At 45.2% G+C, this 27885-nt stretch overlaps 1 protein-coding gene across 2 annotated transcripts in view; it reads right to left on the bottom strand.

Annotated features, from left to right (window-relative positions):
* The window catches only part of KIF22 (kinesin family member 22), a 157828-nt gene that overhangs the window by 17098 nt on the left and 112845 nt on the right, over positions 1 to 27885 (bottom strand). For both annotated transcript variants that reach the window (XM_086950588.1, XM_086950589.1), the window contains exons 5-10: positions 20761 to 20970; positions 20131 to 20361; positions 19881 to 20034; positions 19547 to 19667; positions 17975 to 18143; positions 14472 to 14643 (exon numbers count right to left, since the gene is read on the bottom strand). In XM_086950588.1, the coding sequence (XP_086806714.1) occupies positions 14472 to 14643; positions 17975 to 18143; positions 19547 to 19667; positions 19881 to 20034; positions 20131 to 20361; positions 20761 to 20970 (1057 nt within the window). The remainder of the gene's footprint in view (positions 1 to 14471; positions 14644 to 17974; positions 18144 to 19546; positions 19668 to 19880; positions 20035 to 20130; positions 20362 to 20760; positions 20971 to 27885) is intronic.

Here is a 27885-nt window from a genome sequence, read left to right as displayed (position 1 = left end):
TGCCAGGGGCTACTCTTGCTTCTTTTAGGTGAGCTTCCCAGTGCGTCCCTAAGGACGCTAAAGGTGTGGACCTGGTGTATCTCTGGCGCCAGACTTGTCCTGCTCAAAAATGGCGAAGGATAGGCTGGGTCTTTGTAGGGGGACCAGCTTGATTCCCCAGTTTTTAAATAGCTCTACTTCCACTAAAATCAAATCTGCGACATTGCTAGAGGTCCAAGTTGTCTTGGTTGCCTCCGGGCTTTGTGAGTTAGCAGCGGGTAAGAAATCTACAGAGACTAGGTCCTTTGTGTGCATTCCATTAGTCTGAGAACATTGCTGCGATTTAGCAGGTCCTGCTGCCCTTTTGACATATTCAGGGTAGAAAACCAGGATCTCTGTCGGCTGTTTAATGCTTCCTTCTCTCTGCGGTTTGGTTGGTGAGTGGTATGCTTTAGCTGTTGGTCCATAGTCTAGTTGTACATCATGCGTTACCAGGTAATTACTTTCCCCAGATGTTGTGGCGGGATGCGTTATTGATTTGGTTGAAGAAATTTGCTTTAGTTTTGCAACCGTGTAGAGTGGCCATTTTACCTGTGAGTGCACTGTTTGGTTCGGAATGGAATGAGCAGTCTTAATTGCTGTGACCCTGGTTGGATCTTCGTGGTTTGAGCTTAGCATTGGACCAGTAATTCTTTTTCGGTCCCCTTCATGGGGGTTTGTCGTGGATGATTGCTTACTTTCAACTGGTGTTAGTGCCTCTTGGTTGATCATCTCGTCAGGTGCTTGCACTAGGGAAGTAGACTCCTTGATTGAGGGTGCTGGTTTTCCCGCTTGTCCTAGAGTGTCGCACTCTTGTTTGATCTTGTTGCTACTGATTTGTATAGGCTGTTGGATCTTCATGGCCTCTTTTTTGTGTGCATCATTTTGTTTTGTTTGGTCTCTTGTTGGAGAGTCTTGGGTCTCTTTCCCATCTTGATCCAGCGAACTGCTGTTTAGTATTTGCTGTTGATTAAAACTGTTTGAAGCATGGTTTGCCCGATCTGTTGGGCATGCATTGGTTATGTTAACCGAACGTTTTTCCTTTGTACCAGTGAAAATAAAGTATTTTGTTGTGCGTTTGTGGTTTTTGATTGCGCCCTTTCCTTTTTTGTCGTCTACGTTTTGCATAGAGTTTTTGTGGGATCCCCAGTCCAGTCTGATCTCCCCATTTTCAGAAGCAAGGTGGTCGTTTGGCCTTATACCGGATGTTTCCCTCCTAGATGCTCCCTCTTTGATTTTGTTGGAGCCCAGATCTTTTATTGCGTTGTGTGTAAGTTCCTTATGTCGCCTATGAGGCCAGTTAGCATTGAGGGCAATGTAGCTAGTTTGTCCACTACCTGGCTGCAATTGCAGCTAAGGTAGGCATTTGTTTGTGCTCTCGTTATCAAATTGTTCAAGTTGCCCAGCTTATCATCAATACAGGTTGTGAAAACTGCCAGTGTGTTAAGGAGGGTTAGTTGTAACTCAATTTTTTCCGATTGATATTGTAAGGCTTTGACAGCTAGCTGGATTGTATTTAGCAATGAATTCCAGGTACGGGTGTTTTGTTCTTTCCCGAGCTCTCTCGTTTAAACTGTTAATATTGTTAGCGTTGTTGGCTGCCAGGGGTGGGCAAAGGTGGAGGTGCTCTTTGTGATCTGGATTATAACTTGCAAGAATATCTTCCCATTCAAGTGTGTTAAGATAAGACACTGTTGCCATGCCATCAGCTTTCCGACTAGGGTCCTGAGAACCTGCTCCCAGCCTTCCAGAGTTGGTCAGTACGTCAGCTAGGCCATAGAAGTCCAGATCTGTGAGTGGTTGAGCATTTCCAGACGTTGGGTTTACAGACTTGATCGTGTGCTGTGGCTGTGGCTCGTGGATTGTATACTCTGCATGGGACTGAAGTGATTCCTTAGAAAATACTGCAGCTTCTGTGTTTGGATCGGCCCCAGGTGCCCTTTCAATTTGCCAATTACCTTGTTGGACGCCTGAATATGATGCTAAAAAAGTTCTCATTGTCTGAAAGTTCGGCCTGTGAAAACCTCTGTATGTTACTCAGACTACATGTATCCTGTCCTACCAGGTGGGCAGGAGGTGATTGCGGATTAGAGATAGAATCATGGGGCTTTCCACTTACAGATGGGGTCCTCTGAATTGGTTTTAATGTTCCTGTGCTTCTAGATCCCGCCTTGATGCAGTTGTGCCATGGGTTTTTCTGGGGAAGAAGGGCTTGTGGTCATTGTTAACATTGGTGGTGGCGAGTCTGATGGTCGCAGTGACAACGGTAACAGTGGTGTTTGCAAGCCATGCAGGTGTTCGTTGCTCGAGAAGATGGCTGAACCCACGTCCTTTAAAAAGTTGAACTTTGTGTATATCTTTGGTGGATGATGCTTGTTCGTAGCTTGCGGTTTTATTGCTGCAGTCTCATGAGCAGAGGCCGGTTCCTGTTGTGATTATGTTCGGCTCTGTGCCGGGGGGTGCGCTTGGGTTTGTTTTTGTTTTATTTCCCTTTTTATTTCCCGTTGTTGCCTTCAATTTCGGCTCCAAAGACCCTCTGGTCCTGCCTGACCTCATGAGTTTGCTCTAAATCGCTGCCTAAGGATGCTTCCGGATATACTCCTTTCTAGGACAGGACTCCGGGTTCAAGAGCTCAGGGGTTCAAGAGCTCAGGGGTTCAAGAGCTCAGGGGTTCAAGAGCACAGCTCTGTGATTCGCTGTTAGTTCTGTTCTGCCGCCTGTAAACCTGTAGACCAGTAAACCAGCAACAAGCAGAAAGCTTATGAACCAGCAGGCGGAAAAGCTGGTTTCCCTCTTCCTCCCGCTGGTAGTGCTCAACGGTTCAGTTCAGGAATCTTTATTCGAATTCCATGAATTCATAAAAGTACATACAAAAGCAATAATATATTACATAATACATGCATACAAATTTATCAGATAAAACATTTCCAATTATTAAATGGAATGGTCAAGGTTTGTCCATTTTTCGAGCACGCACCGAAGTCCTCAGGAAAGTGCTAGTGCGACAAATGATTTCCTCATTGTCCAGGGAGAGCAATAATTGATAAGATTGCCCCATGGTGATTGGTCTGTATTTTTTAAAAAAAGAATTAAAACCATTTTATATATTTTAAATAATATTTACAAATAAAAAGAAAGTGCAGATCAGTTTGTGCACTTACTCCATCACAAGGGCATTTTATGTTATCACCCATTGACAGATAACCTAGAGGAACATTCAACAAAAATCTTCAAGACCAAGACCTCAATCGAAACAATAGACTTTGTTCCCAGTTTGTCATTGGCAGCATGAGGTATAACAGCAGTATGTGACTGAGTGTTTTCCTGCCCATATAAATAAGGACCGTGGTTTTCTTGGATTCTTCCCTGGCCCTGTCCATATCATAAAGTGAGTAGAGTGCTTTCTTCAAGTCACTCGTGTGCAGATCTGGATGTACTCTGATACAGAAAAATATCACCTTTGTCGATACTGCACAAACTTTTATACACCCCCCGAAAGCCATGGTATGTCCATCCCTCTTTCACATCCAAGACAGTCTTTTATAATTTTTTGGGTCAGGGTGGCTGAATCATTCCTCCAGACTGAGTGCCAAAATAGCGCAGGGCGAGCCCTGATAAGATCACAAATAAAAGGCTAACAAAGTTCTGTGGGAAATCTATTTGTAGGCAGAGATCGGTGTTCCCAGCAGCTTTCTGCAAAACCGGTTTTCCTCCTGCTGGATACACCTGGTCTCTGCCGCACCCCATATTTCTGCCCCATAAATAGCGACGGAACACAGTGCAATTTAAAAATCCTTAAAATAGCTTCAGTGGCACCTATTTTCCTTGGTCGGGGGAGGCTCAAAATAGAGTTAAGGACCTTTGAGGATTTGCTCGTGGAGTGGGCAACATGCCCAGTCCACGAGCCAGTCGCAGCAAAGATCATCCCCAAGTACGGGAAATTCTGGGTGGAGAGAAGTCGGTTACTCCCTACGTGTATAGAATTAAGATGGCGTTTCCCAGGGCCACAAGACAAATGATTTTATGTAACTTACACATAGGTCCAACTCATCCATATAGTCCATGGGCTTGGATGCCACTAAATTAAAGCAATGGAAGCCTTCAACATTTAAATCATGTGTTGCCCATGTTCCCTGCAACATAATTATATCCCGAGAGGATATTATACGCAGCCAATCAGTATCACCTAGTCTAGATTCTAAACCAGCAACATTCCAGCTCAGGATTCTCAGGTCTGGATTACTTTTGCATCTAACCTTATTGTAGGATGATTGTACTCTGATAATTCTATCTATTTCTACAGAAGGATTTAATGCCTGTATCCCTTGGCCAATAGGGACACACATTCTAAGATTAGTTGTACAAGCTATTCCCTGTTCCTGTGCTTGGCCACAAAAGTTCTTCTTTATTTAATATATCCTCAGCTATATTTGTGGATCTCATGCTCCCTCACGATCTTGTCAATCCCTTTTAAAGGTCAATCAACCCCCTCCATTCCACAGAGTGAAGAGAAGCGGTTAGAGGTGGCAATGTTAAATATGGGAACCGCCACACTCCGGGTATTTGGATATTCTGATCGCATGGGATTTCCTACTAGGGCCTTTGGATAAAAATAACAGATATCTGTGGATATACCTCCCTCATAGCCCTCAGGGTACCAATCTCTAATATGGTTAGTCACCCTATGATCCCTGAAGTTTATGATGACAATATCCCCATGTACATCCTTTGGCCTTCGGCCCACCCAGCCTAACCTTCTAACATGTAAGATTTCGCCATCCAAGTTTGGGGGTAATGGCCTGTTCACTCTTAGCCAATGCATAACCTTATTTTTGAGGGTTTGATGACTCAAATTTCCTCATTAACAACTCTGGTACCCCAGTAAGAAGGACGACGTAAGGTTCTGCCTCTGGTGGGAGATCTATGTGCTGAGCAGGTCCGTTAAGCTTTGCGTCCGTGTGGGAGCTCCTCTCAATGTTAGTGTTCTTGGCCTATCTTTTTTACTTGCGCACTGCCTCTTACTTTCCTAGGCTTATTAAATTCAGGAATGGTTTTTGAAATGTGTGTGGCCATAATATTATCAAGGTCAGAAGGTAACAGCTTTGTACTATTTACCGGGTTAGTTGGTTTAGATTCCGTCACCGGAACAGAAGGGATCAGGGGATGCCTATTTGTTGACAGCTCTTTAAGTAAGTTTGTATTGGCTGTCCCAGTATCTTGAATAGACCAGAGTTGCTCCGCCATTCTCTTTACCCTCCCCTCTCAACAAGAGGCAATAGAGATTTAATTAGTTGCTCTATATTCTTCATTAGATCTTGATAAAAGGGTATAGTCGAGTATTCATGGACGGTTTTACATTCAGCTGGGCCTTTAAGATTAGTGGGGCTCGTGGCAACTTTAGAGGTTTTTGGTCGGCTTCCCTTTTGCTTATTTCCACCCAGCTTTCTTTTTATGGAAGTACCTGGTCCCTATGATTTTGTTGCATTAATCCTCTTGTTAGTAGGCTTACTAGGTGTCACTAATGGTTGTTCCTCAGAGGAAGACTCAGTAATTCAATGCTGATATCTGTGACATCGGGTTTCCCCAGGTCTCACTGCTCATTCAGGTAGGTCTTGTAGCTGTGGGGGGTGGTGGTGGTGGGGGGGGGAATACCTTTATTACTTGTTTGTTCTATGCTAATACCATCATGCAATGGGGTAGTTACTAACTGGATAGCCCCCAGAGAAGAGCGTTTGTTTTGCCATTCAGAGGATATACGCCGCTCAGTGTATACAATTTCACTTTCTAACACTGAGGCGGCCCTCGTGATGACATTATCCAATGTGCCTCTGACAGAACCTCCCACCAGCGATTTCCGGCCTAAACTTCTAGTACTCAGTTTCTACAACATAAATGAAGCTGCAACTAAATAAACAAGTGAAATCAGCAAGTCAAACTTTATAATAATGCATATAGCATAGTTCTTACATGTGTCCAGGATAGTTCGAGCCAAGGGAGGTGGCCCGGCCCAGCCTTGGCCAGCCCCGGACAGTCACAGACGGCCCGCCTTTTGCCAGGGCTTAGCCCGGCGCAGTCCCGCGCGCTCCCGCGACGCGGGGATTGCACCATGATTTATGTGCCTCCTGGCAAGCTTCCCCCGTAGGCAGCTTCCACCCGCAAAGGCAGCTGGAGATGGTAGTTTTCTGTGCCCTGCGTTCTCCCCCACACAGCGGCCGCACCGATGGTGTGGAAATGCGGCAGAGGGGGGTGCGCGGGACCAGCGGCACAGGACAGCGGGACCGGCTACAACAACGGGCCCAATAACAGAGCGGCCCCAGGAAAGCAGGTGAGGATCTCAATATTCGCAAAGGTTTGCACAGTAGGAAGGTGGAATCTGACTATATGGTTACCCCACCTTTTTCCCTGGTGTTTTGCGGCTTAGTTGGCCTGGGACCCTGCTATTCAGGGCCCCAGACTATCTGCTCTCTCTATAAAATGGACTCCATGTACTTTAGGTACATATCAAATTGGTTACTGGGTCACCCGTGAGCCCCTGTATAGTGTACCATAGCTACCCAGGGCATAGGTGTAACCTCAGCCTACCAGGGGCTGCAGCATGTATTGTGCCACCCCTGGTTTAGCTTCCAAACCGACACCACAGGTCTGTTCACGCAGCCTGGGTAAGGTGGTGTAATCACCCCTTACTTAGATATAGTATACCTATATCTGCCTTTACATATAGACACATATAAACCTATAAGCCACTCCTATGGTAGGCCTCGACAATCCTGGAGGCAGAGTGCTTGGTTTTATGTGAGAGGGTGCCCTAGCATGAGCTGAGCCCCTCTGCAGCTTTCGGAACCATCTCCTTATAGCTGTTGTATGATATAGCCATACCATATACTCTTAAGCGCATTATAATCCTCACGGTTAATGCTAACTTTGGTTTGGCTTAATCAAAACATGTTGTGTAAGGTGTTAAACACTTTGGAATACTACCCCCCCGCCAATTCTGGCGGCGGGGGTAGCATTCCACCCTTCTAGAGGGAAAAGACATGTAGCTTACTGCTTTACCCGGGTAAAGTTAAATAGCCTCAGCATCACAAAATGGATGCTACTGCCACAGACACGAGTCTGACCTATTGCTGGGGGAAACTCCAGCAAGGGCGGCCTGGACAAAGTTTCCAGTCCACGGAGGTGACAACACCTCCCCAGACAGGGGTTGTGTGTATTGGGGCAGGAAGGGCTGTATTCAGTGAATGCATTTAGACACTGCCTCAGGCACACAAGGTGCTCCATGCATAGCCCGGTTCAAACCAGTTGCTGGGGCACTCCAGCCCTGGCACGAAACTGGACAAAGGGAAAGGGGTGTATCCACCCCCTTCTCAGGTCCACCCATAGGAGGGACCTAGTCGGGTAATCCAGCCCCCATCCTTGGTATAAGTATAGGAGCTGTGTCCCCAGGACTTCAGATTATCCTAGAACGAAACTTTGATACAGAACTCTTGGACCTTCGACATTTTATTCTGACTAGAAGACTGAAGACATCTCCCTTGTGGTCAAGGAGTGACCACCCTGTGCAAACAGGCACCACCAGCAACTTTGCTGGTCTGCATTTTCAAGGCTCCCGCCTGATCCCGAAGAATCTGCGACACAGGAACTGGACTTTGACTTCTGACTCCGACCCACATCCACAGCAAAGCTGAGACTCGTGAAGGACACGACAGACGTGGGACCGGACACCCTGGACATCCTGCAATTTGCGAACTGCTCGACTCCAAAGGTTCCCTCGCAGTTGTGCATTGGGGTACGAGAAGCCCCAGCCCCGAGCACCATTTGCACCAAAGCTCAGCCCTCCACGAGTGCTGCCAGCTCTTGCATTTCAGCTAGACGTGTCTTCCCGGTTCCTTGCCCGTTGGCTAGTGAGCCCCCTGAATACCTTTTCTTGAAGGTGTGTTGCTCTCTGTTGGTATTGCTCAGGGAGGTGTTTGAGCAGTTGCCCCATCTTGTCCCAATGTTGGTAGTGGTGTCTGTTCAGTAGGGCGTTTGAGTTCGCCATGCGCCAGTGTACTGCTGCATTTCTCTCTATCTTCCTTCCAGTGAGGTCTATCCTCTTACTCTGTCAGGTGGTGGGCCTGAGTTTGTGGGAACATTGGCCCTTTTTCTGCAATGATTGAGTCAGCTGTGATGGATCCCTGGATGTAGGAAGGATCCTTAGAGGAGTGTTTGTATTTTTTCTCTGTCCTGGGTGTGACAGACCTGCAGCTTGCTGGTTCTTTAAATGGCTCTCTCCCCTGGTCCAGGACACTTGGTAGCATGGGGAGGAATGGGCTCCTGGTTTGAGTGGGGAGCAGGGTCTCTAGGAGGAAGCAGACTGGTTTTTCTTCCTCCAGTTTCACTCCATAAGCTGTTGCCGCGTTCCTAATGACCAGGTTGCAGATCCCAATGTCATCTGGCGGCAAAGGCCTCAAAGGTTACGTCTCCACGGCCTCTTCCGGCGTAGAGGTCCTACCAATCCAGACCCTGCGCCACCGAGGATGCAGAGCCCATACTTGTGCGCTGGTCTTTTCCTTCCTAGAAATAGTATAGGCCCTCTTCCTCTTGGTGTTCCTGGGTCTCGGGAGTTTGGCAGCTCTTCGGCATCGAACTCCTCCTCGTCCTAGACGATAGTCGTTGTCGGCTTAGACGGGATGGTAAACTTCTTCATCCGCTCGTCGAATTCTCTTTTCCTTTGCAGGATGTTATCCATTTCAGCCTCGAGCCTTCGCTTTTTCCTTTCCATCTCGGTGGCCTGTTCGGCGGAGTGTTTCGGACGATCTCTTCAACATAGATTTAGGAGAAGCCTTCGGGTCCTTTTCCTTCAGCGTCGTGTGCTCCTTTTCAGGGGCGTGCTTAGACGACCTAGGTTTTTCGTGTGTTTTCACTGCTTGGAAGTCCTTTTCGAAGGATCTACTGGGCTGTTTGTCCCTGGATGCAGCTGCGGCCGTCAACATTTTTGGCGCCAGTGCTCCTTTAATTGACTTAGACTGTTTTTCTAGAGTCTGACTCATGCTTTCGAGAGTCTGTCGGGGCTTTAGGTCTCAACGTCTCTCCTACCTCTTTTGTAGTTTTCTTATCGGCCTCTACGACCGCGAAGTCATCTGGTCCTTCGGCGATTTTGTCCTCTTAGTCACTGAAGAGGCCGAAGCGACGGAGGCTGGCCTTTTCCTTGCATGCTGTGGTTGGCTATCCTCTGCCTCTCTCCAATCCAGAGACTTCGGTGTGAAAACAGAGCAGGCGTTGCAATCCTTGCTTTCGTGGTCGGTCGGCAGGCAGAGGTTGCAAACCGGGTGCTGGTCCTTTTGCGCGTACTTGTGGGGGCAATTGCTGCAGAATTTGAACGGGGTCTTGTCCATTCCGGCGCTCAGGAGGCCTCCTGTGTGCGCATTCTCCGTTGGACGTTGAAGTATTCGAAGTTCTCCTCCTTTGTCATCCCGGCGGTCTTGTTCCTGTATGTATTCTTCAAACTATCAGTAGATTTCAGCTTTTCTTTTTCTCCAAAAACTCTGGAACCTCACGGTCATGATCCAGACCCCAGGGCGGAAAAAAAAATCTAAATAGTGAGCCCAAAGGTTGGAGCTTACGCAGGAAGCGTACCAACGGCACAGGAAGTACACCAGAAGGTGGGATGTCAACACCCACCTGGGCTACCAAAAAAAAAAATCAAAGACTGCGATTCCGGACCCAACCACTAGACCACGTAATAATGACCAGCATAGTGAATCCAGAAAGTTTCACGCTGCAAAAATAGGCTCGTTAGTCCTTCCTTGTCTTAATTTGTAACCTCCCATGGAGACTGTCCCTTTTACTTTGGTTGTTACACAGTACGTGTTATTTAGTCTGTAAACACTATTTTCTTTATTGACTTTCAAGACGTGCTTTGCTTACATTCAGTGCGCCATGCAATCTCTTTTCAAGCAGCTGGAACAATGGTGGGCACCTTTCCAATGCCATAGGTCTTGCATTAAAGTGTGAGACCGTATTGCATTGCAAATATTTTTATGTTGCTTATGCAAAACCCTTTTTTGGTGCCTTGTGTCACTGCTTCGACCCAAATCTAACTTCTGAGCTTCTTCCCAGCGCCCTTATGTATTAAGGTCTTACACCAGCTCTGAGCATTATGAATGGGTATGCTACAGGAAATTACATTTTACTCTCCAGCAGGAAGGTGCCCTAGTTTGTAGGACTGCCTTCAGGCAATTTTGCGATGCGCTGCTCGTAAAACTGGGGACTTACCTATGAACTGGGCCCCAGCATCTTTGTCCCTATTTAGGACATTACACTGTTGGTTTGATGTAAGGGGGGCCCTCTTCATCGGCCGCCCTTACCAAACACATGCAAGTCCCGACATCCACCCTTGTGAAAGTTCCTCTCCGAGTGCCTGCAGTAAAAACGTGTTGTATTTCAGCGGTGACAGATGCAGTGGCTGCCATGCTGGGGTTAAATTTGCGCTCTGTCATCACGTCCCTGAATGTCTACAGATATTCTAGAAAGATTTGGGCTTCTATTTCTGGTGACAGGAGAGCTCCTGCAGTGTCTAATTGGTCCACTTCAAAGCCCAGAAACTTTTCCTGAAACATGCCTTCAAAAGAAGAACGCTTCTTCAATCCTGCTCAGAGAGCGCTCAAAAGATCGAGATTTGTCTGAACCACATCACTTTATCAAATATGGGTTTAAAAACAAGAGCCTAAATATCTCCTTCTCAATCATGGTTTCCAGCTGTGACTCCCAAAGGGACCACATGCATCAGCATGTGTTGTGGCCCATGTGCTCTCAGTTATCGGTTTGTTATATGTGCATGAGCAATGCTTTTAGGTCGCTCCTGGGCACCGCATGCGCTACGAGACACTATTGAGGTACAGCATAGAAGCTCTCCCCATTTCACTGCCATCTTTTCAATTAGCTCCTGTTACTGTCCTTGCAAAATCGTTGCTTTTCATTTGAATAGCTTAATAGTTCCTCCTTGTCTTTATTTGTAACCTCCCATAACGACTGGACGTTTTACTGTTACATGGTGTGCTTTAGAAGCTGGTGAGCACTATTTTCTTTAATTATCTTCCTGTACTCCACCCACGACATCACAGCACACTTTAAGCTATCTGTTTATTTAAATTACAGAGCGGTTCGCTTTATCTATGGTGGGCGAGCTGAATATAATTTACGGCGTGGTCCTCTTTCACTTTAGCGGCCACGCCAATTAAATGATTTACAACACGTGCCATTTTTACATTAGCAACCACACTTAGCAGCGCGGGTCGCTTTCACTTTAGTGGCCGTGCTATAGATACTTTCCAAAATAACGACTTTTCTATACATGTTGGGTGAAAGCGCCTCACACGCGCTTTCACTCGTGTTGGCCGCGCCCCTTTTAGATGCTGCTCACTGTAACTGGACTACAGGAGCAGCGTCTGGGGGAAGGGGGTTCGGCCACCATTAAAGTGTTCACATTTGTGGGAGGTTGTGCTATTGGCATTGGGAGTGACAATGCCTTTTATTATAGGTGTTGCTCTTAAAAACGCAAATAGGGGACATTGGTGTTTGCAATGCCGGTAGCTTAAACACTCGCAAATGCAAGACCCATTGCATTGAAACCCTGTTTCTCATCCTGTACCTCTATCAATCGCTTAAATCTACATATGCTTCCCTCCTTTATGCATCTATATACTTTATGTACTTGTGGATCTATAGATCTCACTACCCTATTTCTCAGCCTATACTTCCCTCAATATATCTTCTAGCCCAACTTTGACTCATCTCAAACTTTGCTACTACTCTTTCTAATGCACTAACTACACATTCTCTCACCCAATACATCTATCAATATATCCTCTACATCCACTCACTTATCACAAACCCCATACCACTACTATCTCCAAAATAACACTTGAGACTCGCTCCTACTCTACCCCTCCTTGCATCTGACACCTTTTACTACACAGATTCCCCCCAAAACAAACCTTTCTAAACTCTTCCTGCTGACTTCCCCTGCAAAAACCTTTACTCATCCAAAAGCCGCCTCCTACTGCGAGGACCTGAAAAAAAAAAATCCTTCACCCCATCCCTCCACTATACTTTTCAATCAAAATAACAGACCAACATGTTCACTTCTCAATTTCCATATGCCACTATACTAGTTCCCCACCAATCCTTTAAGGTTCCAGAGTAGCGTGCTACTCGCTAATAAAGAGTCTCAACACCCCATCAAGGTTACAAGCGCTATATAAATGCAAACATTTTTCTACCCCAACCTTTCTCAATCTAAATAACTGACTAACATATCCACCACTCAAATTAATTTCATGTTTCACCATACTAATTCAACACTAATCCTTATGGGTTCCAGACTAGCGTCCTACTCGCCAAAAAAGCACTTCAAACCCCCATATGGGGTAGCATGCGCTATATAAATACAATCCTTTCACTATCCTGCCACCTACCCATCTCTATCCAAATAACAGAACATATCCACCACTCAAATTACTTCATACTTCAATATATACATTTTCAACACTAATCCCATCAGGGGTAACAGATGTTATATGAATGCAAACCTTTCTTCCCCTTCCTAACACTCTGCTATCCTACTCACTCCAAATAACTGACTAATATCCACCACTCAAATTACTTACATATTTCACCATACTAATTTACCACTAATCCTTTATGGGTTTCCAGAGTAGCGTGCTTCAACACCTCATCAGGGGTAACAAGTGTTATATAAACCTTTTTCCCCCTTCATCTATCCTTCTGAATCCAAATAACAAATCTATGGGTCCTGGAGTAGAGTGCTACTCGCGGAAAAAGCGAGTTGACGCCTCGTATGGGGTTGTAAGCGCTATACAAATGCAATTACAATCTCAGGCCCTATAACTGCAACCTTCTTAATGTCATGATTAATGATTCATGTGAAGGAGTCTGCAACAGGACCCTATAGAGCAACACATCCAACTTTGTAGAAAACCCGGTCATCTAGGGTGAGCCATGACTTGCACCACACATTTGTTAAGGATTTGTCCTAACATCAGCGCTTTAAGTTTGTTTTAATTTATAGCAAAGAGCATAAAGAGGTGCGGCTCCAAGACTAGAAGCATAAGCACTCTGCAGTGTCCCCAGGCAAAAGGCCTACTTCATAGCGGTTCCAAAAGGGCTCCTATCACCCTTGTGGCATCATCTGCGCCAAGTACTCTGCTACTGCTGCACCAAAAAGTTGGCACAGTTCAGCTGAAGGCTTCTTTTTTTGGTTTCTAATCTTAACAGTATTTTGAAGTGGAGTCTGAATATTTGCTTAAAGTGGTATCTTTGGTTTGAGACTCTGGAGGCATCATCGGACTAATTCGGACTGCATTTGTCCAGCATTATCTTTTTTGAATTTGATGGAGTTTGCGTCCGCTCTGAATGGGTGCAACCCTGAGGCATTCTAGGCAGATTTGTTTGAAGGTGAAATGGTCTAGTTAACCATCTTTTACTTTTAAACAGTCTTTAGCATCAAATCTGTGATTTTTTTGCTGAAGTCATCTTTAGTTTGATGGATAATATCCAAGTCTGCGAGGGAAAGCACCCTAGGTTTCAAGAAGGCATCTTGTGAATGCATCGTGGCTTAGTATGCCTTGCATCGCTTCTTCTGTACTTTACGTCTTCATGTGAAACCTTTTACAAACTCCAGAGTCTTCAGAGTCTTCAGATTTAAAATCCTTTGGAAGGATTACATTACACACCCTGCATCTGTCTTTCTGCTCAATTTATGTTGGCAGCGGCAACCCCTGAAAGGGTCTTTTATATTACTTTTCAGTCACTCAGGAAGGGACCCAGGAATTACAAAAATCCTCCAACTATTCAGTCTTGTTCCTTGGACTTAGATGGTTTCCGAGATATTCAAACAAAATTCAGCCCAAGATTTAGTTATAGTGAAGAGAGATTAGGTAGGGGCGACAGTGGAGGTGGCAATGAACAGTCGCACAAGCACAACCATATAAAGAGAACAGGATCATTCTAGAAACTTCCAATCTGCAAAACCAAAGAGCTAAAGAATACTGAATACTTGTACCCCTCTCCTCACAGAATTAAAAAGGGTCCGTTCAGACAAGCTACCACACTCAAAATCACAATACTTGGGCAGCCACTTAATCGCTTTGCACACAAGCTGTTTAAGGGCAAAACAATATTAAAGTATTAAATGTGTTAGAAAGTTGAGCAGGTTCTGTTGTAGGAAATACAATAAACACTTCAATACTTTGGATACAACAGTCTAGGAGATGGTCAAGCATAAAATGGGTACATAAACTAGAAGCCATTTGTTCCAGAAACAAAAAGAAAAAAGCAGCAAACTCCAAGACAAAATCTCACAACCCACCAAGGGATAGATTACTCGGTCAGCAGAGTCAAACTAGCTAGGCATCAGGATCCAACTAGAGTGCAACGGAGAATCAATTTCTCACCTTGTAAGGGCTGAACAATTGCCTGTTTCCGCTGCTGTAAGACAGCCTTGCGCTGAAGTGGCCTAAGTTTCGACTGAAAAATGTTTTCAAAGTTTTCTGAATCTTCGGACTTGTTTAAACTGCTTTCTGTAGCAAAGGCAGCCTCTAATTTCTTCTTTTGTTCTTTAAGTTCCTGAAGATTGAAAAGAGGGTATGGAAAAGGATAAAAAATAGAGATTAGAAGACAGTCGTGAATCATGCATTCATGAAGCAATAAAGTCATTAAGCATCTCTTTGAAAGTCATTTAAAACGGATTTTAAATTATACTGGGCGAATGCCACTCCTACACGGCTATCACTATTAAGTCAGACACTAACCCATCAGTAGTCGAGGTACACCAGTTATCAAAGCTCTCACAAATCTGCCCATATCACTCAAAGTGAAGCAGTTGCTAAACCTTCCCAGTAGGAGAAAATAGTTGCCGGTACTCTACTGTAAATGGCACCTTGCCAACCCTATCCCTCAGACAATGGGAAGACCAAAAATTCAGGCTGTAGAGGTTTAAGTAAAGAACTTTGAGCTTTGGTACCATGTTGTACATGTACAGCGCACACACAATCCCTGCACAGATGCTCTTCCCCACAACCCCTTCAAATTGAAATAAATAGCCCAAATCAGTGGGAAATACATCAACCTGATAATAGGAAATGAACCCAAAACAAAGAATAATCATAAAGGTAACTATCCTGCTTTTACCTATTCTAAACCTCAGTTCAAATTTCACAGCTGTTAAGGGGTAGGAACAAGAAGGCGGCGCCCTTAGCGAAAATCTAGTCATAGCCGTTTTGCACAATACCCTGGCCCAAAATAATTCAACAAAGCCACTAGGGCATTTTTTATTAACCCATGGTCCCTGGAGGTCCACGATACCTAATCAGGGGGTCCACGGTTTAGAAAATTAAACATTACGTGTGAATAAACCAAGAAGAAAATTTAAAAAATTCGAAAAATGTCCTATAAATGGGAAGAAATTTAAAATAAAAAAAAAACGTTGGTATAATCAGATTAGTTTGTGGGAGAAGTACAAGTGCACCAAACAGATTATGTAGCATGGATGGTGGGCAGCCAAAGTTTAATTTAAAAAAGCTTCCATCTTCCCAATGAAAAGTTGAGTTTGTGCGTTTTTCCCCAAAATGTGAATTGAATTAAATAGATCATATGCATTTGGCACATGATTGTGTTTTGTGCATGGATTGTAGTTCAATTTATCAAAGTTTCTTTGGCCACATGACTGCTACAGAGTAGCACCATCTGAAATTGCGTGCCAATCCAGCTCCTCTCATTTAATATATCACTGAGAAAAAACAAAGTTTACAAGGACGTCATAGTAAACAAATCGAATAAAAAAAACCACAACTTTGAAATTCACTTAAAAAAGCAAAGTTTACAGGGACGTTATAGATAGGGTCAGATTACTCCTACAAAATCACACATTCAGCAGTTATAGTTACCCATGTTGACTATAACTCACCCCTGCAATGCACAGACGACAATGCGACATAATCCAGTGACTTTAAAAAGTTTATGAGTGTTAAATATATATACTAAGGTGTATTGGTGACTCAGTGGGTGCATGAGTCTGTATGGATGACTCAGTGGGTGCATAACTGACTCTAAGAGTGATTAGGTCTCAGTGAATGTATAGGTGAGTGACTGATTGTGTAAATGAGCATCTGTGTCAGTCAATGTCTAAGTGGGTGTACGAGTTGTGTTAGTGGGTACATGAATGGCTAAATGGATGATTGGTTGTCTGACTAACTAGATTTCCTGGGTGTATGTGTGTGACTGCTTGTATGGAGGAGTGAGGGGCGAGTTTGTGGCTGTATGGGGTACGGAGTGCATCTCTCAGAAGCTGTATGGGTGAGTGTCTCTATGGGTGTGTGCGTGTGTATGGCTGTCGGTGATTGAGTGCATGTCAGTATGGGTGAGTAACTGGGTATGTGAAAGGCAACCGACGAGAGACTGGGTATATGAGTGACTGTGTGAATGAAAATGAGTGGCTATGGATGAGTGTGCCTATGTCACTAACTGTATAGGTGAGTATGTGTTATTATTTGTATGAGTAAGTGGGTGTCAGTGTGTGGAACCATTTAGGTGAGTAATTGGCTGTGTGATTGACGGTATGGGTGAGTGTCTAGATGTGTGACTAGTTCTATGCGGACTGTGCGAGTGCCTGTATGGGTGTACGATTGGATATCTCAAAGGCTGGGTGGGTGTACGAGTGGCAGAATGGGTGAGTAATTGGGTTTGTACATCTAGGAATCAGCGAGTAGGTGTGTAAGTGCTGGTATGGCTCGGTGAAGGAGTTTGTGAATGATTGTGTGGGAGTGTCAGTGGGTGTATAAAAGATTCCTTCGGGGTCTGAGTGGGTCAAAGATGCTGTGGATGTCACTGACTAGGTCATGAGGTCATAAGACATGCATTGCAGGGACACAAGTTAGTTAACTCTAGTATATATTACGCCTGAATTACTATGATTTTGTAGGACTAAAATCTGACCAACTATAATGTCCCTATAACCTTTGTTTTTTTGTGTGAATGTTTAAGGTTTAACTAGCAGTCATGTTTGCAGAGTGGTTGAGAATTGGGGCTGGGCCTCTGACCAGCTCTCAGGAATTCCACTGCTTGGACTTACAGGTAGCCCTAGGAGGGCTTCTTTGCCCCCAAGGTCTCTAGAGGGACTTTATACCCCAACTAGTAGTGCGCTGGGAGGACTCCCCAGGGCCTGGTGAGGACTTTCTTTTAAAAGAAAGTGTGGGCGACGTGGCCTCAATCCCGGGTCATTTTTTGCCCTGGGGACCTAATGCCCCAGGGCTTGGCCTCTCGTTGGGGAAGGCCCCACGGTTCCAGCTGGCTACCCAGGGAGCTACTGACATGCATACAAATATGGCCCCAGGACCAACATGGAGAGAAAGCATTTTGGGACCCCCTTTCTCAGCCCCCACTGGACGGATCACCCTGAAATGTAAGACAAACTGAAGTGAGCGTCAAATTAGTTTCGTAAATTGTGACGATTGTTATTGGCTAATCAAAAACAGCGTTTTAATAGAAATCAGGTCCTAAATATAACTACCTACTGGCGACCACCAGGGTTTGAAGGTGAGCTGGATTGGGGAGGATCGTTTGTGCATTGTTATGCAACGAAATAGATATTTACCCAGTGCCTGTTGCCACTGGGTAGTAAGGGAGTTTTTCTGCAGTGTGGTAAGAATTTACTTGAATTTGGCGACTTGAAGGGAAAAAAATTGCCTATATAAAAACGTATACAACTCTAGTTTCTAGCGATTCAATATTACCATTAAAAACAATCTATAAGATCATTACACTAGGATGGAACAGGCTTCACTGAACAACCTGCTTATAAAGAATTTCCAACTGTAAAATGGCCTCCAAATACCACCAGCAGAGTCATGCTATCGTTTCCTGTAAAGATCTACGTAGTAGATAAAATAGCATCCATTACCTGTATTTCAAGCTGGCTCTCCTCTACTTTCTTCATAAGATCTAGGCGCTCCTGTTTTGGGGTGCTAGGAAGTGGGATGCCCTTCAGCCCTTTCTTCATAAGCATCTTTTCCAGGTTCAGCAGCCTCTCCACCACAGCAGAGTCCAGACCTTCAGTCTTCAAATAAGTGCTGGAAGGAAAAATGTTAAGATTAGCTTCAATAATGAAATCAACTAAATAACTATAGGGTAAATTTAAATACTAGCAGCCAGGAGGTGGAGAAGACCATGCTCCCCTCACCAGGAGACTCCTTTGTATCCTAGTAAGGGGGAATCAAAGACTGCTGGTGTAAAAGTCCCAACGATAGCGCACTTCTTTTGAATACAGTCACTGGAAGAACTGGGACATCCACTGAATGATCCCTAGTATACGCACCAATACTTTGATTTTACGTGCATCAGAAATTTAAAAAACATGGCAGACCGGGGAAGAATAGAATATCTATTTTGTGAACTGATAGAGGGGAGCATGAATGTGTTTTATATATGGTGGTCCTGCTGATGTGGAGTGCTAGTGTGACTCTTGGGGATGAGGCGACCAATGCAGTGGTAGGTAATTAAGGCAGATTGTGGTTCTGTGTTCACAACAGCAGTAACAAGAACTTACCATACTACTACACATCTCAGGTGCCTGCCCCCCAGCCCCCACACACATCCCCCAACCTTGACTGATATGACACACATCCCCCCAACCTTGACTGATATGACACACAAATACAAACACATGCAATTTTAACGGAACAGTAAGTTTCCTAGCAGACGGGTGCTTCGAAGAAGGAAAACCTTTAGTTTTAAACACATCACAGTAATATTTTTTACCAGACCGTCCTAAAATATCCATTGACCTCTTAAACACACAGGCTCTATTAGAGGGAGCAATCCTTTTGCTGACCGGTGCATTTTTTTTAATTCAATACAGGCGTTTGTAGCCTCCGATACACTTACCCTCCGCCTTACCCACCCAAAACTTCGATGGTGTCACCAAATAATAATTACATCTTTAGGTAACCTGGGCAAAATCCATGCTCGGGCCAAAATACCGTTCCAGTCGTGTGCATTTGTTTAAATGCATACTTTCAGGGATGTATAGTGCAATACTTAAACTGGAGTAACACCTGAAAACAAAGATCGCCAAGTCTGGGACTACAGCAAGTGGCCACTGGTGACTGGGCACATTAAGTACCTATAACATACAGATGTAAATATTACTAGAGTTTGGTCCAAACCTAAAAACAAGACTGCTCACAAAGCACTAGCAATTTCACGAACAGCAATTTTTAAGAAGAATAAGAGTTAGCATAGTTAATACGGCAGCTTGAAACTCTAGAAGCCTAGCCAATAGGTAATCATTTAAAAACAGCCTTACTCTGCATTCAAAGGGCCAAGATTATAGGTGCTCCTCACAAATAAGGATTTAAATCTTAAAATCATGGGAAACAGTTTGCTTTTCCCCTCACAGAAACTGACAAAATTAAGTACACACATTTTGTAACGTCTGCTCCCAGATGACAGATTTTAATGGCAAGAAGCTGACCTGAGGGACGATTCAGCTGGCTTGGGGGACTCCTCACTGCTTTCCTTCTTCAGTTTCTTCTGCTGCACGCCTGCAGAGCCAGCCTCATGCTCCTCCCGGTGTCTCTTCATGGGTGCTAGAGCTGGTAAGCAAAAGGTCAAAAAGGTATTCGTAATAAAGAAAGAAATGGGCAGGAGTTTGCCTGATGCACTGCACTTTTCCCCATCCATCACTAGGAACTTCAAGTCTTCTCCCTGCCCACCCGCACACACCCTCTCCCTCATTACTCTTTGTGCAACAAGCATGAACGTAACCATCGGTCATCTACAGAGACTGTGTACTTCAGAGTGCTCACCTGACGACTGAGTAGTTTCCTGGGTGAAAGGCTTATTAATTATCTGCTTGGACTTGGCAGCAAAGTTCAGGGCTGTGAGTGTATCAAAGTAGTACTTCTGTCCAGGAGCAATGTTCGTGATCATGACACTGTGGGCAGAGCCTCCAAGAGAGTCCTGAAGCAATTCAAATAAGGTAGTGCTCAAGTATCAACAAATAGGTTATTAGTCACAAATGAAAGACGTTAAGGGAAGGATAGGCTCAGTACTCACCTGCAGAAGCCTGGTTAGCTTGCTGTCCCTGTATGGAATTCTGGGTAAACCCTGATTCAGGGCATCAACAACTTTACTGAGAACAAAGAGGGATGAGTTGATCGCACCGCTCTCCTTGAGACGGATACCCTGGTTTCCTGTGCGCCGGTTATCCTCAGAACCAGCAAGGTCAATCATGTACAGCTTTCCAGTTAACTGCCGGAAGGGTGAGAAACATTCACTCTTCTGAACCTGTGGGGAAAAGATCCAGGAACATGACCAACAAACTCATACAAGGACATGAAGCACAATAAGCACGAGCCAATTGAGGATTGCATTCAACCAGTATGGTTTTAATTGTTCCTCTGAAAACAAGTCAAATAGTTAAGTACCACATTAAATAATAGAGTGATGAGCCATCTTAACAGATAGCTCCTTTCCAATGAATAAAGGACACAGAAAACAACCTACAAGTTAAGGTAGCTAGTCTTGGTGCAAGATTACCTAGCAGCAGTGTCTACTACCAGCAAAGTGAAATAGAACCCACAAAAATTAAATGGACTACACTAAAATGCAGACAGCATCTGGATTGTCGAGACGGGTTAATGAAGCTGGCATGCCATGTGGGGGACATTACGCAGCTACCCTCACCTTGATGAGCAATACCGCGTGGCTGCGGCTTGAGCGGTTGTTCAGCTTTGTACAAGCCACTGTGCGGTTCTGGCTGGCAGGGATGAAGAAGCTCTCAAAGTCTGAGAAACTGGTTATAATCTTCTGTGTCAGGTTCGGGATGAAGATGTTTTTGTCCTTGTCCTCACGGATGGGGAGATCTTGATGTTTAGGCTCCAATAAATCCAAAACCTGTACAAAAACAAGACGGTTCAATACGACTGGAGGATGGAATTTAGTACTAAAGAGAAGTCACCATTTTGATTTTCATTTATGTGAAGCCTTTCTTGAACTCACAAGTCACCAATTGCAAATAAGCAAATTATTTATTTTGATAAGATGGTTTAAGTATAGTACAGCTACAGAACAACTTGCATTTAAAATCGGTCACTATAATTCTCGTCCATTGGCACTACCCAAATAGTTTTCTTTATTTTGGTTAGCAAAGCCATAAAAGATGGCCACACGGATCATAAAACATTCTAAACAAAACCAGCACTGGCGTTGCCAATACGTCTCGCAGTAGGAAAGTTGGAGCTATTACAATTGCAAACAACAATGCCTTTTATTTTTGTTTTCTTTTTAAAAAATTAAAGGGCTTTGTCATTTACAAAACCAATAGCTCCAACTTTCCTACTGCGAGACCTATTGGCAACGCCAGTGCTTGTTCGAAGACGCTGCAGTAGCATCTCTTTCCCAACAGTCATGTACCAGGCAGCCTCACGAATGAGGTAATCGGCTGATGGGGAAGCTTCTGCTCTTTCGGAAACACGAGGCACACATTTTAAAAGCAAACATTGAAACAGAGTTCAAAATGAGATATGGTTAAGTCTACACATCAATGTATGTCCTATTCTAGAAGAATACAGCACGGTGCCAAGAGCAGCCTGTGGCTCAAGTTATACGTATGTCAGAATGGGGAGCAAAGACTTAACACATCAGTGAAGTCACGCATAAATACCACAAAATGTTGGCACTTTGAAACAAATTTCAAAAAACCTTGGGAGTACAGATGAGCCATTTTGCAAACATATTGCAAGACTTTAACTAAGCGAGTTAACTGGCAATGTACCTTATTGATAAATGTGAGTTCTCGCCTTTTAGACAAGGGGTTGGAGATGCAGAAGGTGATAAACAGAATTCCATGTTTATCCCATTTGTTGCCCTCTTGCACAACTGATAGTTCATTTCCGTGGTCATCCACCCATCCCAGTTTGCCAGATAAAAAAAGTGCTGTGTGCTGGAGGGTATACACCTGTTACAACGCATTTGTTACAACGCACTACCATTACAACGCGACTTTTACAACGCATACCATTACAACGCATTGCGCTGGGGGGCGCTCTAGGATAGGGAATAAGTATAATTTACTATCCAACACCTTCCCTAGGGTCCACGGGGACTGGAGTTAGAATAGTAAATTATACTTACCACTATCCAGCACCTCAAAGCGCTATGCGTTGTAATGGTATGCGTTGTAATGGTCGCGTTGTAATGGTAGGTAGTTGTAACGGTATGCGTTGTAACATGGTACATCCGTGCTGGAGGTATGAGGGGGCGAGTGGGGATTGGGGTATGGTGCGCACACACACTAAAACAGGAGACCCGGGGAGTGCAGGAGGAAGGCATATTGGGTCACAGGTCGACAATCCAGCCGCCCTCTGGGTTTCTATGGCTACATGGCCTATTCTTAGTGAGCGTGGAGGCCTCTTCACATCCACTCATGCACAATTGAGCCATTACTGACAGCTTTGGAGAGCTGTACTTTTTTTTGTTTAGGTTGTTTTTCCCTTTTTGCAAGCCGTCTTAGAAGGGATTTAATGAAGTAAGCTCGAAGAGAAGAATAAACTTTTCTAAATAAAACACCGGTTTGGAACATTGTTCACACTCAATATGTGTGCAGGAGGCGCTCTGCAAAATGTTGCAACTTTTATAGAAATAATGTCCAGGCCTAGGTCGGCAGCATACTACGACTTTACAATATGTCAGACAACAAATGCTATGACGTGCGAAATGTTAAAACTTCTGGAGTAATGAATGGAAAAACTATGCTGTGCAGAATTAAGCGATTTAATAGTCAAATACAGTGGACATAGCATGCAGACGACAACGTTTTTTACAATTTACAGAAATAGTGGAACTGCCACACACCTTTCAGAAAGTTGCAACTTAGGAGAAATAATGCAATGGATGCCACCTGCATAACTATATAACTTTACAGAAATAACGCAGTGGACCAAGCCGGCATAATGATATAACCTTAAAGAAATAATGCAGTGGTCACTTGACAAATAGCACAGATGCTGTTTTTTGCAGTGCTATAACTTAACGGAAGTAATGGACTAGGACACAGAAAGCCCCGATTTGTGTGTAGCGAAGGATCAAGAAAAACCTTCAAATGTCTCCGAAAAGAGGCACAGAATGAAGGGAGAGAACACTGTAGGAAGGTACCTCTGACTATGGTTGCCCCCAACTTTTTGCCCTGTGTTTTAGCTGGTTTTTGACATAGTCGACCTGGGATCCTGCCAATCAGGACCCCAGGCCTACTGCTCTCTGTAAAATGGATTCCATGTACCTTAGGTACATTTCCAATTGGTACTGGGCCACCTTTTCAGACCCTGTAACTCAGGGCATAGGTGTATCCAGGGCCTACCAGGGGCTGAAGCATGTATTATGCCACCCCTGGCTGGCCTCCTAAATTGGACACAACTGGCTGCATAACAGCTGGGGCAAAGTCCTGTAAGCACCCTTTCCTGTAGATATAGTATACCTATATCTAACCCTAAAAATGGACACAGATTCCTATCAGTCACTCCTATGGCAGGCCTTGACAATCCTGAAGGCAGAGTGCTTGGAATCGTGTGAGATGGTGCTCTGGCATGAGCTGAGCCCGTCTGCAGCTTGCGGAACCAAGTCCTAATAGCTGTTCTATGATAACGCGTACCATATACTCTTAAGTGCATTATAATCCTCGCGGTGATTTGCTATCTTTGGTATCGCTTTATCAAAACATGTCGAGTAAGGTGTCATACGAATTGGAATACTAACCCCTCGCCAATTCTGGCGACGGGGTTAGCATTCCACCCTTCTAGAGGGACACGACATGTATGTAACTGAACCCCGGTTAAAGTTAAACGAAGCCTCAGCTCCACAAAATGGATGCTGCCCCCACAGACACGAGTCTGACCCCCTGCAGCTGGGAGTCCTTCCAGCGAGGGGAGCCTGGACAAAGGGTTTCCTGTCGAGGGCGGTGCTAGCACCGTCCCAGACAGGGTTTTGTGTATCCTGGGTAGGCAGGGCTTTACAGGAAGGTGACTGCTGAGTGGCACCCCGGTGCTCACTACGCATAGGCCGGTCAGAACCAGTTCCAGGGGCACACCAGCCCCTGGCCTGGGGAAAGTCCGGCATGGGAGAGGGGTGTAACCACCCCCCTCCTAGTCCCACCCATAGGCAGGACCTAGTCACCGGGTCAGCCCCTTTTCTTAATATAAAGATAGGAGCGGGCCCCCTGTTAAAATTAGATCTTTGGAATCAAGACACGACTTTCTGCGAAAGGACATCAAGATTTCTTCTTCAAGATTCTCCCTTGTGGCTAAGGAGTAGTCACCCTGCATCCGCAGGCACCATCCTAAGAACACTGCGGTCTGCTGCAAGTCCTTCCTCCGGAATCCGACTGCCCAGCTCGACGAGACCCGGCTTCCCTGGCACCTCTGACCTCTACTCACCTCTACAGCCCAGCTGAGAACCGTGAGTGCGACGAGACCGAGGGACAGACGATTGCCAAGACTGCAAGACTTCTTTGCAACAAGCCCACCGTGTGCTCCACTGGTGAGTGCTTTGGGGTCCGAGAAGCCCCAACCCTGAGCAGCTCCAGCACCGAAGATCAGCCCTCCAGCATCTCCACGATCTGCGTGGGGCCCTTCTGCTTTTGCCTGCTCACCGCGCTGTGTGGCTACTAGCCGGCTGGCTTGTGGCCTTCTTCACGACGCCCGACGACATCACTGCTGCTGGTCTGGTTGCTCCAGACTTGCCCTAGCTTCCTTGTAACAGAAGCACCCCGGACCCTCCTGGTCCACTCCAGACGCCATTTTGAGTCCACCGCGTGGGCTTGAATTTGCCAAGGCTTTGTTGCCCAATCCTGGGTCCAGCGACGCCAACAGCTTCATCCATCGTGGGAAAGCTCGCTCCTCCATCCTGGTCGCCGACAACGCCTCCTGGTCCGTGAGATCTGCAGAGCACAGCGTCACCCACTCACCTAGTCAAGGTGACTACCATCCGGTGCCCTCCTGGTGCCCCCTGACTACTGGCTAGTAGTCTCGAACTTGGTCCCCTCTGCTTTCAGGTGTCATCTCTCTTCAAGATCCAGGCTTGGATCACTTCGAACTCTCTTCACTGGTCGCCTGCCAGCATCTTTCTTCCAGGCTCCTGGTCCGTCTACGAGGATTCCCGACGTCTTTTTGAGACATATGCAGCTGCAGCCCCTGGGCTAGGTAACTTCGGCATTTCGGTGCCCCAGCATAGCCTCACTATCCAAGGGTCAGAATCCACTTTCGTTTTCCTCCTACCAGGTCGGGTTCGCCCGAGAACACTAACTGTGAAATCTAGCTACCATAGACTTTGTCCCGCATCACGCGTGAGAGTGCACACTCTGCACCCGAGTCCCCTAGGCCTCCTGTAAGTAATCTGAAGGTTCTATAGTCAAGCCCTAGCGATTCCAAAGCCTATTAGTACTGTACTTACCTGCTAGTAATTTCACATTCCACTTTCAGAGTATATGGTTTTCCGTGCCCCTCGGGCATTTGTATATACTGTGGTAACTTAAGTATTTTCGTACCAGTTTTGTTTTGTGCTTAGTACCCTGTCCTCATAAAGATTACAGGGCTGCTGTGATTTTAATAAATACACTGTTTATTTTCATAACACTTGTGTGGTGTCCTTTCACTTGGTATTCAAGGGGTATATGTGTGGTCTAACAGCTGGCTTAACATGCCCTCTCCAGTCTTTAGCCTTAGACTGCTCGTATCCACGCTACTAGGATAGCTGGTCTATAAGGTTGACTTACAACCAATCAATAAGGGTTGTTGGACTGATACATAGTGATCACTAGAATAGTGAGCACTGCATATCAGGCCACCTTCTCACAAACACCACGAGTGGTGGGGAAAAACCACGAGGGAGACGCACGCACGGAGACAAAGTGAAATAATGCGTCACCAACACGTACCTGATAATGCAGAGCGGCCGGGAAACTGAAAGTACAGCCAGCCAAGATTAATTGGGGGAGGAGAAGCCGCAGAGCGCACGCTGGGCGAAGCCCTTTGATTTTGAGGACATGAATTCTCGCTCCGCTCAATGCGCTTGCGCGCATTGATAGGTCGCGAGACCTAAAAATTACTGTAAAGGCAATCTAGAGTTTCGGAGATACATTATAGGTTTAGTTTACACAGTGGGGCAGCAAAGGAAGCTTAATTTACAGATTCTTAATTTGGGCACTACTAAGCTAATTCTGTCCATTCAGACAGGTTAATAAAAATCACAAGGCTAAAGTGCTATTGCATTAAATGGTAATATAATTATATCATCTCACGATTAATATAAAATACAGCCTACATTAACTACAAACTTAGTTACTGCTTGGCCCTTAATAAAGCCATTGATCCAAATGGACAGCAACAATAAATAAATAAAATTGGAACTAGTGGATACTTCCAAAGTAAGTGTGCGTCAAATAATATACCTCTCACAATGACAAATGATAACGTTCCGTGATGCAAAGATAGGTGTATTCTCCCACGGTCAATGTGAGCCTCCTGGGCTGTTGACTTCTCATAGTAATTTCTATTAGCAGATGTTCTACGTGTACTACTGGAGCCAACTACACAACTATGTAGCAGGTCCGATAGATCCTGCCAAGCAAGCTCTTGCGCCGATGATAAAAATATGGAAAATTCTATTAGCGGAGGTCCTGTGTATTGCACTGGAGCCAACCAAGTATCCGCAGGTATGAAAAATCTGGCAAAACAAAGTCTGAGTGCCAGCGAGTGAATCTCCCTCTCCGTGCAACAACGTCTCATTCTTTCAGACTCTAATCCCAACTCTGCTCCAGGACTACTTTTGGAGGTAACGTTTTTCACCCAAATAATTACATAAAAGAAATGAAACACTACACTGGAATCTGTGAAAATGAACCGGCGACCGAGATCCAAACCAGTAGGCCTGTGCCAAAGAACAGGGCATATAAACTCTGCGTCAAAAGATACGTACAATACACTCCAGGTAACGAATTGCAAATGCTACTTACCAGTATGCATCTGTTCTTGGCATGTAGGGCTGCTGACATTCATATCTGTGCATAGATCGCTGCCTATGGTTGGGTCCGGATGATTGCACATTGTTGTCCTGGAAGAGTCTTCGAAGTATCACGAGATAGGTGGCTCCTCCCCTGGACTACAGTGCGCATGGGCATCGCCTCCATCCCCAGATTGTTTTTAGCCATTGGCAGAGATGGAGTGAAGTATGTGAATGATGCCTATGCTGCGAGCAGATATATGTATGAAGACTGCAGCTGCTACAGGCGCCGGGGAGGAGGGTGGGCGATATGAATGTCAGCAGCCCTACATGCCAAGAACAGATGCATACTGGTAAGTAGCATTTGCAGTTCGAGGCATGTGGGCTGCTGAATTCATATCTGTGCATAGAATACATAGCAGTCCCTCCATTAGCGGCGGCCGCCCGTGCCAGCTGCAGCAGTCTGAAAAAGTGTTTTGAGAACAGCCTGACCAACAGCTGCCTGCTGTTTGGAGTGCACGTCTACACAGTAATGCTTAGTGAAAGTATGTGTGGTAGACCATGTGGCTGCCCTACAAATATCTTCTAAGGGAATGTTACCTAGGAAAGCCATAGAGGCCCCCAACTTCCTGGTGGAGTGGGCTCTTGGTGGGATAGTGAGAGTGCGTTTAGCTTTAACGTAACAGATTTGAATGCATTTCACGATCCACCTAGCGATCCCAGCTTTGGAGATAGCATTTCCCTTGTGGTGTGAGGCAAAAGCAACGAAAAGCTGCTTGGTTTTGCGAAAATCTTTTGTCCTGTCCACGTAGTACATCA

The sequence above is a fragment of the Lissotriton vulgaris genome, unplaced genomic scaffold (genome assembly GCF_964263255.1).
Source record: "Lissotriton vulgaris unplaced genomic scaffold, aLisVul1.2 SCAFFOLD_1510, whole genome shotgun sequence".
In the NCBI taxonomy this organism is placed as follows: domain Eukaryota; kingdom Metazoa; phylum Chordata; class Amphibia; order Caudata; family Salamandridae; genus Lissotriton; species Lissotriton vulgaris.
This window is presented reverse-complemented; position numbering and strand designations above follow the sequence as displayed.